This window comes from Pollicipes pollicipes, unplaced genomic scaffold (assembly GCF_011947565.3).
Source record: "Pollicipes pollicipes isolate AB1234 unplaced genomic scaffold, Ppol_2.1 Scaffold_4740;HRSCAF=5597_pilon_pilon_pilon, whole genome shotgun sequence".
NCBI classification, from domain to species: Eukaryota; Metazoa; Arthropoda; class Thecostraca; order Pollicipedomorpha; family Pollicipedidae; genus Pollicipes; species Pollicipes pollicipes.
The window spans coordinates 22,787,326-22,803,120 of record NW_023596545.1 but is presented as its reverse complement, the minus strand read 5'-3'; the positions used below and the strand labels follow the sequence as shown (position 1 = coordinate 22,803,120).

The 15,795-nt window shown below is 50.4% G+C and overlaps 1 protein-coding gene across 3 annotated transcripts in view; it reads left to right on the top strand.

The window, feature by feature from the left end:
- The window catches only part of LOC119099467 (acetylcholine receptor subunit alpha-like), a 135,513-nt gene that overhangs the window by 67,272 nt on the left and 52,446 nt on the right, over positions 1–15,795 (top strand). For all 3 annotated transcript variants that reach the window (XR_005094376.1, XM_037222622.1, XM_037222620.1), the window contains exon 2: positions 1,488–1,659. Coding sequence is in view for 2 of the 3 variants with exons in the window: in XM_037222622.1 (XP_037078517.1) it covers positions 1,584–1,659 (76 nt within the window). In the remaining variant the exon portion in view is untranslated. The remainder of the gene's footprint in view (positions 1–1,487; positions 1,660–15,795) is intronic.

Genomic DNA, 15,795 nt, shown 5'->3' with positions numbered 1-15,795 from the left:
CTCCTCCTCCCCCGTGTTGTGTGAGATCGTTGACGACATAACCTTGCTCGGGGAAAAGTGTGCCTCGTAACGTGGTGTGAAAAACGTGGTGCTCGTGATCTTAAGTGTGTCATATTTTAATGAGGCAAGGCTGCTCGTGCACAACGCGATAGCGAAGGGGTTAATGCAGACCCACTATTTTGGCCGGTAACATCACGGGGACCCTCGGTTCATGATCACCAGGAAGGCATCATTAGCATATATGCGGCTGGTCGGACGAAATGGATAGGTATCTGAACGAACAGGCTCTCTGGACGCTGCTCGCTTTATGCTCCCCCCCCCCCCCTGCCGCGCTGTTGCCCTATACCACCCCGCTGCCGGGCACCGTCTCGATCTCCATTCGTGATTGGAGCCGGAGATGGGCGACAGGGCCAGGTCGGGCCGCTGGCCGCCCACGTGGTAGGGACGGCTCTGCTCTTAGCCCGATCAATGCCGTGGCTCGGTCACGGCCAGCCGTCGGGCCGGTGGCCGACAGGTGTCTGTCCGTCGAGGAATGCCAGCAGCGCTGACCTCCGACCGCTGACCTTCGACCGCTGACCCCGACCACTGGTCTCCGACCGCTGACCTCCGACCGCTGACCTCCGACCGCTGACCCCGACCACTGGTCTCCGACCGCTGAGCTCTGACCGCTGACCCCGACCACTGTCTCCGACCGCTGACCTCCGACCGCTAATCCCGACCACTGGTCTCCGACCGCTGACCTCCGACCGCTGACTTCCTGCCGCTGACCTCGACCACCGGCCTCCGACCACTGGCCTCCGACCGCTGAATTCCGGCCCCTCAGACCTCTGATCTCTGACCGCTGACCTCCATCTGCTAACTTCCAACCTGTGACCTTCGACCACTGACCTCCAAACAGTCGCCCGCTGCCGCGGGGCAAAACTAGAGCTCACGGAGTGAGGGGAAGGGATGGGACGGGGAGTAACGCTGATTTGTGAGTTGTTTTACGACGCTTGTTACGTCTGTGGAATGGGCGTCGCAATTTCCCACGACGGCTCTGCTGAAGACAACGACGCACCACCCCGGCACCCAGGCTCGAACCCAAGACTTGGCGCAACCAATCAACCGGTGGCGGGAAATACGTGACGAGGGCAGGGCACTCGGTGGCGACCGTGGGTGATGACACTCAGGTGACCGCAGATGGGTAACGGCAACCTGTGAGTGATCTAATGAGGGTTCATTGCCAGAGCACAATCGTGTGATGAAGAGGGGGGGGGGGGGGGGGGGGGGGGGGGGGGGGGCGCAACGGAGCAAGTAAATGAGGCATGAAAATGTGATGTATGTACCGCAGAAGAACGCCTGCTGTCTGTCGGCGCGCACTCAGCGTGGAGGACGCCGTGATGGGCGGACGCTTGGAGAAGACGGACGCGGCTGAGTCGGCAGCTGGACCCGAGCCGCCGCTGGCAGCGATGTGCTTGAGGGTCATCGGCTTCCCCGCCCTGTTGCAGTGTCGTGCCACGACAGCGGGATGAGGCGGCGGCGGCGCGACGGCCGACCTGCCTGCGCGTCACGTGACGTGTGACGTCAGTCTGCCCTGCGGCGGGATGCCGGAGGCCGGCCATCACGGATGGCTGACGAGGCGCAGCCTCAGCCTCCTGCTCCTGCTCCTGCTGGTCTCCGGTAAGCGGATGAGGTCCATCGGCTTTGGACAGTTCTGGAGGGAGCCCACTCTACGGGTGCCGCCGCCGGGTCAATGACGATGTTGGCTTTCTAGGGTGACCAGCATGACCGCGCACAGGTGATGGCGGCCGACAGAGAGATGCCAGCGTGCAAAAGCTATATATTACTTATCCATTAATGAATCAAAGTGAAACAATGTATACTTATCCAAGATGACAATATAGTTTAACCAATCGCGTGAAGTGCAGTGCAAATCTAACGAGAAGTGGAATAAAAACCCTTCAGTGAATGGCAAAACTGCTTCATTGTCTGTCCACAATAACATATAGTGAAACCATGAAATACTGCTAAGCACTTGACAAAGTTGTGCAGCTTGTTGTAAAACTCCATTTTCATCGGGTTTGATCGGACCCCAAAAAGCGGATAAAACAACTGTTAATTAGGAAAACAAGCACACGCGGCCCGGGAAGTTGTCTGCAAAGTTGCGCCAATCCAATAAGCGCGGATTGAGGAGCGACGTCTTCCATTTGTTGTGCTCAAAGTCCAGTTCATTGGTATGGAGCTCGCCTTGTCCCAGTTGTTGTGCCCGCCGCCTCGCTTCCCCGCCCGAGAGAGCACGACCCTTGGGGAAATTGGCGGTGGGCGTCCGGACGCGTCTCGGACGGCGGACTTCCCTGACGCGACGGCGACAGCGGCGCCGGGTGTCCTCCGGTGCGAGTCTGCTCTGTCGGCTGCTGCCGGCGGGCGGTGGGCCGGGGGCGGGAGCAGTGGGAGCGGGCCGCGGCTGAACAGGTGCTGAGGAACAAGTACGGGGGAACGATTCACTTTCAGTGGGAAATATGTTGAAGTAGCGCTTAGAAGGGAGGCGGCCGCGGCTGGTGGGCGCTAAGGAACAGTTTTTGGGAACGAGCCTCTTTCAGTGGGGAATATGTTGAAATAATGTTTGGTATGAGGAAGTTGATGTGGCCACTGCCACACCTGCCACGCTATCTCCTCGACTGATGCGGGTAATCGCTCCGTCAGCTGAGTGAGAGAATCTGAATGTTGCTGGAATCGCTGTTGACACGCCTCATGGACTGCAGAATCACCTAAATCACCCACGTGGCTGTGGACATTGCAGATATTCTCTTCCATGGGTGTTAAGGCTACGGTTACAGACATGTCACCGCCAATCGATGTGACCACCAGGTGAAAAATGGCAGTGGCTAGCAGGCCAAAGGCCTTTGAATTTAAACTCGTTGGCCAATACTAGCGTTGTGTCACTTGGCAGCAGTTTCCAGGTCATCTATTGACCAATATTATGACCGAATTTGCTAACGTGTGACCAAGAAAATACGTTGCTATTTTGCTTTAAATGTTTGGTATTACAACGCTGCACGCAACGCTAACACGAGTTATTTTTTGCTATCCTGTTAACGACAGTTGAATCGGCAATCAGAACAAGTGCTGGCCCAGTTTTGCTCGTGCACGTACACCGAACAAAGCGTCTGTTGATCCGTGTCCTGCGACCTCACACGTGCAGTACAGTGTGCGCAGTCAGTACAGGCGGGGGCGGGTGTGGAACGGCGCCCCAGCTCTCCGGGTCACGTCGTCATTGGGGCTTTACGACGCACTTGGCTGTTGAGCTTACAGGGCATCGCCCGCCGCTTACCCTGGCAGAAAGGGCGGGCACCGCGGAGGATCGAACCTCGTACCCCTGGTTTCCCAGAAGACGCGCCGTGGTTAACGCATGCGTGTTAGCCACTACATTATCGGCACTCTGAGGCGCATCGCGCTGGTAGTGACAACTGGCTGGCTACCGCGAGCTGGCTGCTGGTCCAGGTCGGATTCCACCTTAATTGCCCTCCGCACCGGCTAGGTGCTGTGGGCTGGAGCGGTACCCACAGCAGTGCGGCACTCCGGCCACAACCCGGGCTGGCCAGGCCGCTGAGCCTCTGCTGACTCGGTGGTGGCGTCTGAGAACCTTCGGCCGCGGCGGCGTCTGATGACCTTTGGCCGCGGTATCTGACGACCTTAGGCCGCGGCATCTGATGACCTTCGGCCGCGGCGGCGTCTGATGACCTCAGGCCGCGGCATCTATGGATCTGAAGGTTCTGCTGGTGGGGCATACCGAAGATGGATCTGATGGGTTTGCTGACGGCTTATACTGGGCCTGAATCTGACGGTTTTGCTGACGGGACTTACTGGAACTGGACCTGACAGGTGCCGCGCGTACATATTCATGCTGAGTGAAATTGTCCCGGCGGCTGGCGCTAGAACCTGAGAGTGGTATTCATCTGCTCCAGGATGCTGTATGTTCACGTATTCTTGACTGTTGTTGTTATTGGGGATTTATGACACACTAAGCTGCTGAGGTTATGTGCGTCGGCTGCCTTTCACCGTGGCAGGAATTATGGCATTCTCGACTGTATAAACATGCGCCGGGATGAGACACAATTCATCAGCACAAACCGCAATAAAAATGTCTTATTAAAACCGTCAAATGCGCAATGCTTGCAGCCATTGCGTCGGCCGAGGACGCATCTCCAGGCGAGTTTTCTGTAGTCGCCGAGTGCACAACTTCGGGCGTAAGCCTGCCGGATCGAGACAGCATGCCAGTCCCCACTAAATCCGTCTCAACTGTGGCTCCAGAGCGGCGTGTTCCTCTGATGGCAACTTCGGTCCAAGGCTCCCATGATCCTCAGTTCCAAGATCTCGACCCATGCTCGCCTACGGTATTCCTAGAGCTGTCCATAAAAACTGACGGTTGCTAACAGACGCGGAGTGAAGTCAACTGCAAAGTCTGGTGTCCCTGAGTTCGTCTGTCTGATGGTCTAACTGTCCGCCAACATGGATTTTGCCGATGCCGACTTATTTTGGGATTAAGGACAGTTTGCGGAAATGGCCAGACTTCGCCAAACATATAGACATTATAGTGCTGGCTTGTCTTCTTGTCTTCTTGTTGTCTTCTTTTTTCCTGTCTTCTTCTTTCTTGGACTTGTCTTTTATTTTCAGCTTCTACCAAAAAATGGGTGGACATCTTTCAGTCAAGCGCGCTCATTGCATATGGGCAGACATTGACCGAAATCAATGCGCAACGCCGCAAATGAACCCATGCTAACCGGGATGTCACTGGGATGTCCTCCCACACACTGCTGACGTTTTCGCCTATGGCTCTATTTTCGTAGTCAATCAGCAGATCATGCTGATTCGAATGACGATCACTAGCCAAACATTGTTTATTTGAGGCAAAACACACGATCCTAGCGATTTTCCTGTTCATGCATTGTATTTACCCGTCAGTTAACGCTGACATTATGCGCTCGGTCGGAGAGAGTTTATCTCACTGATTCGGATAGAGCACATTTTTGCATCAAATGTCGCCATTTCATGACTTTGAACATATATTGTAAGCGGAAAACTGAGCAGCGCACAGGTGATATACGTTTGTAGAGTGCGTGTTCGTAAAAGCTAAGAAAGAGCTCGTCTGAAACAAGGACTATACAGCATGGACATGCATGCCTATAAGCTGGCATAGTAAACCTGCGCCGCCCATGCCTAACTAAAAAATGTCCGGCATGCCATTGAGGAAATATTGATGAATGGAGGATGCCTTGATCCCAGTTACACTGGCATTGACCCGCTACTGCTTTTTGATTTGATGGTATCTCGCAGTGTTAAATAACAAAACAGACTGAGCACGCCACCTATCAAAACAGACTGAGCGCGCCACCTATCCAACTTATGACGTGGGTGCGGTTCGGCCCAAGATTGTTTAAAATTACGCAAACTGCTAAGTGTGTTTGCGAGAAACATTATTCACATATATGACAATAGTACTTGCCTAATTCCCCAGGGAAAGACCAGGAAGATGGAGTTACAAATGCGTGGATATTTCAGCAAGATGCCTTTATCGAAACAGAAAAATTCTGCTATTGTTTCGATAATGGCAAGCTGCCGAAACATCATCGCATTTGTGTCTCGATTCTCCTGTTTTTTTTTTCTCGAGGATCAATGCTATTACTACTGTCTTATCTAGCATTGTTTAAATTTGAGTCGTTAGCACGCGTCACATACGGCGTTCATTTTAAGGTGCTGGAAGGGCGCGTTGAGTTTTCTCTTCACTACGGTGCTCCGCGTCAGCTCCTACGACGAAGGTGCGGTCATCCAAGAAAGCCAGTGCAAGCTCAGTGCTTATAAGAGCGCGTCACCAGCCTCACCGCCTGGGTCCAAAAGCTGGAGGGCGGCCTTACATATCATTAAAGATAATAGGTTGGATGTGGGTAACAATCTCCACGTGATAAGAGCGAACTGGTAGATCTTGCCACCTCTTGTGATTTCACTGAACGTCTCAGACGAGGCGTCAGTTCAGATAGATGAACGGTCGCGCTATCTTCATCGGCAATGGAGTTAATTCGGAAGCTTTTTGGTGTCTCGCGAAACGGGGCCGCCTGGGCTATTCAAAGCCATATTCCTTTCAGGTATGTTTGAATCTAATGGCGAGATCGAAAATAAGATTCGTATCGCGATCCATACTTGGAGTCATTCTCACCCAGTAGCCTTTGTTGACATCTGCTGTAGCCTTTGTTGACATCTGCTGTAACCTTTGTTTGTCTAATAGGGTAGCAAATGCCTCGTTATCGCCGGTCATGCAAATTGCTTTAAAAAACGCCCAGATCTTCGAGCTTATTCAGAGCCCATATCATAAAGCAACGTATCATGGTCGTTTCACAATTTAACTGTCACTAAAAGAGACAGCATACTCTTGAGACTCAGAGTCGGTCATTATGTAAAACATGATTGAAGGTCAAACCGGGCCAAGTCAAAGTCAGGTGAACTTATTGGATATGATTTGTCTGTTCTTCCGGTTCATATGAATTATGGAGATCAGTTATGTGAAACTCTGCTGCTATACGGACTAGTTTATCACAAATACGCGTCGCAAATCTGGCTCGTGTACACTTACGAATTGAGCTCTCTTCAATTTGTTGGTGAATTGATGTAAAATGAAGATCAAACAAGCTGATGGGCGGCGCAAAATAATCCAGGACAAGAATGTGAACTTTGAAATCCCGCATGTAGATGTAGCAATCAAAGTGCAACCTTTCATCATTGACCTGACCTAGTTAAAGAAACTGTGTTCCTCCAGAATGTGTCAGATTGGTAATTTGACAACCACTGATGATATGGTGCACTCACCTAGAACTGCGTTAGGTTACTACAAAACCTCGGAAGGAGGGCAACGGAAACCTCTCAGAATACTGCTTGTTAAGTGCAGTAGTACTCTCAGTACTACCAGTTCCGAGCCTGCGGTGTTTTCTGTACCCGTCCTCTGTTAATTTGAATGATTTTGATGCCAGTCATGTACATGCGAGTATACCGCACATCAGCATATTAGTATGTGTACATGCATATCAGTCCCAGAGGGCGATGGCTTGGATCATCGAGCTTTTTGGTCTTGCAATTGCTAGAATCACTTCCGTGCGCGGAAAGGTGGTCAAGGCAATTAGGGAATCAGTCTACCAATCACACGATTAGTAGAACGATGCTCTAATCACTTCCCTTCCGTGCGCAGAAAGGCCGTCAAGGCATTAGGGGATCGGTTTATCAATCACACCATTAGTGGAACGATGCTCTAGTCACTCCCCTCCGGTGCACAGGAAGGTGGTCAAGAAATTAGGAGATCGGTCTACCAATAACACGATTGGTAGAACGACACTGGCCACTTCCCTTCCGTGCGCAGCAAGGTGGTCAAGGCAATAGGAGATCGTTCTACCAATCATACGATTGGTAGAACGACGCTCCCATCACTCCCCTTCCCTGCGCAGGAAGGTGGTCAAGGCACTAGGGGACCGGTTTACCAACCATACGGCTGTGGGCTCCAAGTTTTAAGCTGACAGAATATTTCGAAATCTGTACGCGAGTTCCCAGGCCCAGCTAGCGGTTTTCGACAGCCGGAGAAATAGCTGGCGAGGATGTGTAAATAACACCATGGGAAAGGGCGATAGGTCGACAAATGACCTTATCTGCTCACCCCGCGATCGGTTGACCTCTTGTCCACCTCCTGCACACCGTCTAGGAGGTGGGATGAGTCGCCAGATTGTTGGCGGACCGGGCGGTCAGTTTTGTCCGCCAGTGCCTCCGGGGCCAAGGGAACAGAAACTTTTAACGGGAGAAACTTTCGCATAACGTTTGACGCTCCCCGTGTCCGCATGGTCATGTCCATGTGTACCCTCTACAACAGGCACGCTGCCATTATCGGTTGATAGTCCTGCTCGATTGTCACTTTCTTGTTCTTTTCTGCGAGGTCTTCAGAAGCTCTCCAAAAATGTTATGTCCCGTATTTGTGCTGTTGCTGCTCTTCTTCAACTAATGATCCATGGTTATAGCAAAACAGATAAACAGCACCAACTATCACCAACTATCTAGCACCCTGAATCCGCATTTTTTCCAAACAACGAATAATACCGAAACATATACAACTATCCAGTGGTAGGAAATATCATTGGCGAATCGGCATGGGTGACTCATGTCAAATTATCATTTAGCCCTCAACAGCCGGTAAGCATGCTCGTGCCGTTCTGGAACACTGGTTTCTTTTTACGATAAGTACATGCTTATTACGAATGATTTGAGGCTGAAATTTTTCAATGTCTTCTTCAATCTTTTGGCCACGGTAATAACATTTCATGCATTGTTTAAGTGAACTTGCAACACTTTGTGAAACAAGATCGCATTTGGAAAAGTAGGGTAATTTCTAAACAATGAGAGCTTTTAGAGGGTTTTACCAGCACTGGAAAATGAAGCCCAGTCATTAATACCTATTACGCAGCAAAACTTGGCACTCATTTGCTTCATATCCACATCTGCACGATCATCAATTTTTTAACTCAATGCATGCTGTGCACATGCAGAGTGTTCTCTTCCATGTCTGCATAACACTGGGTGACGCTGAACTGACAGGGGAATCCAAAAGTGTAGCTCTATAAGCATTTAATCTGTACAAAAAGAAGAACGATACTTGTATGCTTCTTCTCTGTATGCCTTGCACAACGGGGTACGTCCGCTAATTTCGGTAAAGGGACATTTTGAAGGAAAGGCGAAACAATAATTTATCTCAAAATATTGTCAGTTATAATAAAACTTTTCATACAAGTTAGAGCAACTTCCCTTACGCCGGATACATTTTCCGGTAAGTTTTGATAACTCCCTAGGATTTTCACACAACGAATAGTAGCATTCAGTTTATCTGGGCCTATCATCAACTTCGACGGTTTACTTTTCTGATTTAACACGAGACCGGGTGGCCGCCTACATGCCCTTTGCTCGGGTGGGTGGGGGGGGGGGGGATTTGACCCACTGAGATCTCGGGAACTAAGAGAGCTAAAGACACCAAATTCACAGAGTGTGTTGACCTGGATGTGAACTCACTTAGGTCAAAGTTTGAGGCTCCTAGGTCATGACCTCCGGGTCAAATAAGGTCAAATAAGGCCAACTTTCAGGCTGATCTCTAAAGTGCCCCCAGAACCTAGACAACTATTTGCAAGCAAAAGTTTACGTGTTCAGTTGAGGTCAGTGAACTTATTTGACCTTTTAAAGGTCATAGTGACCAAAATCATGCAAGACCATTCTGAGTTTTGCATTTGAATAAGCGACAAAGATTACGTTATGCAGCATGTTTCTAAAAAAAAAATGTTAACCAGGGCCATTTTGGGTCAATGACCTATTCTGACCTCTAGAAGTTCATGGAAGATGCATAATGTGGTTTCTGCCATCAATAAATTAGAGATGAGCACCAGAAGCTATCACCTTGCAAATCCTAGAATGAAATAACAGGTTGGTTTCGACCTTGGTCTGACCTTTGTACCTGACCGTGGGTCAACATACTCATTCAATATTGGTGATGCCTAGCAAAGCATCACAGGGATGTACGGCTTCATCTAACACTCCGTTGTTGCATCAGGTTGAACGATTCCCTAGAAATTGACTTCGCTGAAACCATGGCCTGAATTTGACCTACCATAGGTCATCGACCTTACCGGGTGCACCTAAGTTATTACGGCAAACGATCTGCTATTGAATTTTCTACAGCTATGCAAAATGTAGCACGGCTGCGCCACGCCGTTCGGAAACCATTCCGGAAAAACCTCCGGGGAGGTCAAGTTAACCCCTCACCCGAGCGCGTCTTAAATCTATTATCGATGAGCTTGCACTTGACAGTGATAGCGCGTCGGAAACGGAATGCTTCTTGGATTTGCACTTCAAATATGGACTTTTGTGGAACGCACGTAAAAAGAATGTTGATAAAAATGGTGGCATGCATATGTGGTTTATGAGCACCTTGTTCTACTGCATTGATAGCTTCTCCGTGTTTTCAGCCTTAAATTCCTTTATCATTCTCTTGGCGATAAGTATTTAATAGCTCGTTGGCTGCTCACGTTGTGCCAAGTTATAGACCAACGCTGCCCTTAGTACCAAGGTGAGAAACAGGTTCGGAATTAGACACCAACTTACCGTGATAGGAAGGACCTGACCGGTTTGTATGTTTTGTTGGCGTCAAGTCATGTTACGAATTAGCTTCATTACATGATCGTTCAGCTGTCAGCTGTATCGTGCATCATTTCATTAAATAATTCGTGCTCCACGCTGCATTCTTCATAATACTCGGCCAGCGCATCCTGACTGCGGCAAAGTTTTACGTGATAAGAAATCAGAGCGTGTTGTGATGCCGAAGCCTTACCTCGCAGCGCCAGTGTAAAAAGCGTGCCTGCTTCCATACGCTTGCCCAGACAATTCCACAAAGTTCTGTCCGATCTGCAGCTCTATCGGTTTGACACAGGCAGCGGCGGATTCTCCTGCCAAAAGCAGGTATTTAGCGCGGCGGGAGCGGGGCGGGGGGGGGGGGGGGGGCTGTGCCGATCATTCGCCGCCAGCGGGTCGCTGCCCACGCCGGGCATGCCTTCAGCGCTGAGCGCTGAGCAGACGGGAGTCACGTTGATTGGAATGGCCGCCGGGAAATGGAAACGACGCTGAGCGAGGCGGCAGTGTGCCGATGTCAGCTGCTTGCGGCCCACTTTTTTGCCGGAAGGGCGTCGGCAATCAATGGTCAATCCCGTCATTCAAAAGACTAAATGGAAACATCTCGGGCTGAACGGTTGCGACGAAGGAAAGCAAACAAACGATCGTCAAAAACGGTTCTTGTTGTTTCCTATGACACCAAGCAGACGGCAAGGGAAATTACGGTTAGAACAGCTATGTGACCATCGTTTTTTTATTGCTGCATAATGTCTATACTGCCAAAAAGTGGCCAGGAAAATTATGCCATTTGAAAGCAGTTTTTGGCTGCCTTTGAAACCGTCGTCGACTGGCAAGAAGTAGCATATAACATGGACGAAAATCGTATCTGACCGGCGAATGTTTTGTAGCTTTTGGCTACCAATCGAGAGACATTCGTTGTACGTTAAGACCCCTGCACCCATTGCCTCTTAAGCATAATTTTACCATACAAGACAAAATCTACTTAAATCTTGACATCATTTTGAAGAGTATCAAAATTATGTGACCAGCGGCAAAGTTTGGCAACATGTGTTGTGGCAGGTGGGTGAACAGTGCAAGTGGCGAAACCTGCCCATGAGACACGCCAAAAAGTGGCTTCTTGCACGGATTTGGCCCAGTTTACTCTCAAAGGTGGGGGAGCCTAAGTTTGCAGGAGCTGGAACAACGTCCTCCTCCAACTGAATGGAGAACTACATCCCTAGATGTGATAAAAAAGCTAAACCAGATTCTGAGGATCGGAATGCGAGTTGGCGAGTTTCAACCATACCTTGCCGGCGCACGGATAGCGGACTCGACCCTCCCTTCTCTCGCTCGTCTGCGGCTTTGCTTAGAATTTCGTTATTTCGCACGGTTTTACGTGATGGATGGTCTGTGCCTCACGGGCTGCCTATCGAGTTGAGATCATATGGAAAATGTTCAACGTTTCTGATAGTAACGAGCGGTCGGGGGGCGTGTAACAAGGCTTTTACGAAGCACTGGCAAGGGGATATTGCCAATAGATGAGAGGTCCGTCCAGACCCGGTCTTACTCGATGTCTAGGCTCGCAGCGTGAAAACAGATCGACACAGACGGATTGCGTGTTGACCATCAGATAGCCTCGCGCTTTAACTTCTCGTCGTACTTCAGTTTTCGCTTTACACATTGACTCACAGACGAACGTTTTTTTGCAGCATCGCACGAACTATATGTCCCTCGCTTATACACCCTCCTCGCATCGAACGTTTCGGTTTGACTATCTTTGTTTCAAACAGTCTTTTGCATAACACTATGTGTGTGTGTGTGTGTCAGATATCAGGGTACCTGGGCTTGAATTTTGTGTCATGTTGTCTTTTCGCCAGAGGCTGCAAATGCTGGAGACAGTATCGGTCTTCCACATGCTTTGGGTTTTTTTAATATTTGCATTAACTCTGCTTATTTGTCGTCATGGTCACTGTTGTAAATATCAGGCGTATCACAGTGCATCGTAATGATTACTGACATCGTCAGTTGACCAGAACGTCCTGGTGAGTTGCACGTCCTTTGTATTCACCGTAAGGACCCATAATTCTGAAAATCCGGGAGGCTGAGTAAATGCAACTGGCTGGAGCTCTCGTAATAACTGCAGTGGTTACGGCAGCGCCAGCCCAATAATTTCTGCTCTCGAGATATACAGGCGAGTCCGCCGAAATATCGTGGTCCGACATCTAGCGAGCAGTTCGTAAACCAGAGCTACAACTTATCTCCAGGCACTGGGCGCATATGTGCAAGTGAACTGATCCGGATCGCTTTTCTGAGATGCGGTGCAGCCTACGAAGAAGCACTGCGTTCTGCGTGTAGTAAATCCTTACAAGGCGGAGCTTCGTAGGCTGTACCGCAAATCTTTGCGTGTTTCTCGCATTCCTTTGTTTGCAAAAGCTCGTAGGGCGTATCTCCTTACAAAATTAATTTACTCTTGAATCTTCGTCGACATAAAATGTCGCTTGTACAAATTTCCATTTTTCATGTAATTGAATTAATCGCCATCACATTTGCACATATATATGTACGCGCTCAAACCATCGTCGTCCGTAAGCAAATTGTTCAATTACGTTGCCTGGATAATTTTAATTTGCTGTTTTTTTTTTGTCTAAGCGCACTGATGACATTGTCCAAATGGACTACAGGGCCAGATTTGTCCAATGAACAACGTGAAGGCATCATTTGTGATTTTGAATGATGCAATGGGGTTAGTTTGAAACAGCATTGGGTTTGATTAACTGAGTTTTTTGTGACCACCAGACCACTCGCTGTCGATACCCATTTCACTTGGAGCGAATATTTGAGCTCGTCGTCGTCTTGCTCGAAATTCTCGAAGTTCATTACGGCACATGCTACGTTAGCTGATCCGCGTCTTGAATCCGTCAACCCTTCAGAATGGAATCACAACAGAACGGGTATCGGTGTGCCAATCCCATCACGGCTTCTTTTCTCAGTCGAGTTGTTTTTGTCCCGCGTCGCTACCGTCCCCTATTGTAGAATGTCACTTCCCACGGCTAAATGCCCGCCTCGCGGGTGATTGATGCCAGCATACGTATTAGCCAATCCAACGACTGCACTCGTTTGCGCATGGCCAGCTCTAAACAAAAGTGAGCAGAGCGCCAGAGTAGTTGCACGCCACTGTCGCAGCCGAGTTGCTTTCGTCTCGTTTAGCCGCGCCCCTCGGATGTGAAATGCCGCGAATGTCCGGCGACACGCTGAGTATGCTGAGTTCCTTTGCGCGGAGGGCCAACAGTGAAAACTCGCGACTGCAATGCCAATATGCAGTCTGCGGCAAGCCAGCAAGCCACTTTGTACCGATGAAGCCTAGCCGTTTTGAGTAAATACTACAGCATGAAGAAATCTGCAATTACCTTTGAGTGTATACATGTTGCCGTGACCACGGCCTAGTACCTGTGCCAGTTTTCTGGCCTCACTCTGTTCCGTTTTGGCGCCAGCGTGCTGTTTTCGACATTTCTTAGAACGACTGTGGCCGTTCCCAGTTCATTCCTGGCGTCGCTGCGGGCCTGACAGCTGCTGCGCCGGCTCAGTGATTTGTAGACGGTGTGTGCATCTACACAGGTGCAGCTGATTTTATGTCGGTAACGGCTTGCGTCGCCTAGACATCACAACAATCCTGAAACAAAATGCTCGGAAGCGTCGAATCTGTTGCTTGTGGACAAGCGCACGTGCACGGCCGCACGCATCGCACTTTTGCGAACGCAATAGCTCATTCTGTTTCACGTGCAAATTCGTTGATGACTTTCTGCTGTGACCTTTCCTTCCAGAGTTATGAATCGAGTTTCTACACGTGTTTCGGTCATTTTGCTAATCTGCGCATGTTTTGTTTCCCATGCTGTGTACTCGGGGATGTTTACAAGTGCGAACGGTGCCCAATTTGTCGGATCTGGCCCCAAATTTGCTGCTTATGCCCTTATGCTGGCTTGGCTGCTCGCGATGGTTGACGTGTCTAACCAGCACCGGACCCGAGCGGTGGCGGTTTGTGATCACGGCTCCACGGGCAGGGGTCATTAGTGTGACCTGCCTACACTTAATATAACCCACAGCCGGCTCTTCGGGCCCTTCAGTCATATAATGGCCCTTGATCTTTGATCTCGAGAGACCCTTCGGCCCTCTTCGGGCCCCCTCAGACACCGCACCTTGCCGACTCGGGACCACTTGCCATCACTGTTAGGCACTGTGACCCCTGACCGACACAGGAACCTCTCAATGTGTCAAGAACCCCGAACATTGCAAATCGCGGACGCCAGCCTCGTTCCTGCTTGAGAAATGGGTCTCAAGGGTTCAGACGAACAGGGAGCCGACTGTCTGGCTCTGTGTCGAGGCCCTATATAAGGAGATGGCGAATCCTAATACTAGGGCCCTTATAAAAGCCTCTGACTGACTTTGCATGCCACTACGCACCACGTATGGGGCAGGGGGGAGAGAAGGGCCGAGCCCGAGTTCAATGGGGCCACTGATATTTTATTCTGTGGGCCGTTTTGGCCTACCTCCGGACCTCCCCAAACAAAGCCCGTGACCGACTAGGGGTAACTAGCCGACACGCGACCCTCTGGTAGGCAATGTGGGCCCCTGACATTCACAGGTACCCCACGCATTGTTTCAGGGATGTCGGATATGTCGGTGTCGGTCGGTCCTTACGTCGGTTATATCGGTATGTCGGTCCTCATGTCGGTTTGATGGCGACTAAGCGTCATTTCGCCCATGTTTCCGTTTCAGCCCATTTCTGTCCATTTCGGCCCAGGGGATCCCCGACCGATGCAAAGGGCCATCTTGACTGTCATTTAAGGGCCTATTACCGCGGGCTATGGCCCCTGAATAGGACTCCGACCAGCCATTTGTGTCCTTAATCCCGCTAGGCCCTCCCGGTTCTTCGGGTCTCCTTCGACACTGCCTCTGACCGGGTTGGAGGCTCTTGCCAACGTAGAGCCTCCGTTAAGCGCTGTGGGCCCTGAAAGGCGCTGGGGCCCCGACCAATGCAAATCGCATGGGTTACTGGTATTGTCTGACAAACAGATAGTCCCTTGTCGACTCAGGGACCTCTAGTCAGCGCGCAGGGCCCTGTTGCCTGGCAATGGAGTGTCCGGCCATGTGGGCGGGGGTCCCTGAATACGACCTTCGGTCGGCCATTCGGGCCCTTCATACCTTCAAATTGTTCCCTTAGTCCTAGGTCCTAAGGGTCCCGAAGGGCCCCTCGAAACCTGAGCAGGGGGGGGGGGGGCGAGCCCCCTGTATCCCTCCTTGTGTGCGCTACTGGTTTTAGGTCTTAAAAAGCGTAGGGCTGTGGACAGTACCGAACGGTCTTCAAAATGACTAATTCAGTTTAAAACCCCTCACAAATGTGGAACACTCCCTTTGAGGGGAGGAATTAAGTCCACGCACCAGGTCAACCAGCGTGTACCCGAGTATCTCGTCGGAAGGTAGCCAAGTGATAATTATATGGGCAAGGTATTCCTTCAGTAGTGACATTTTCTGGTTGAGAAATAGACGGTTCGTTTCAAGGGAGAAGCCAGTGGCGGAAGCAACGCACCCTTGAGTCCAGTGCATGTCTGTCATTGACAGCGTTAGGCCCATTTTTTCAGGAGG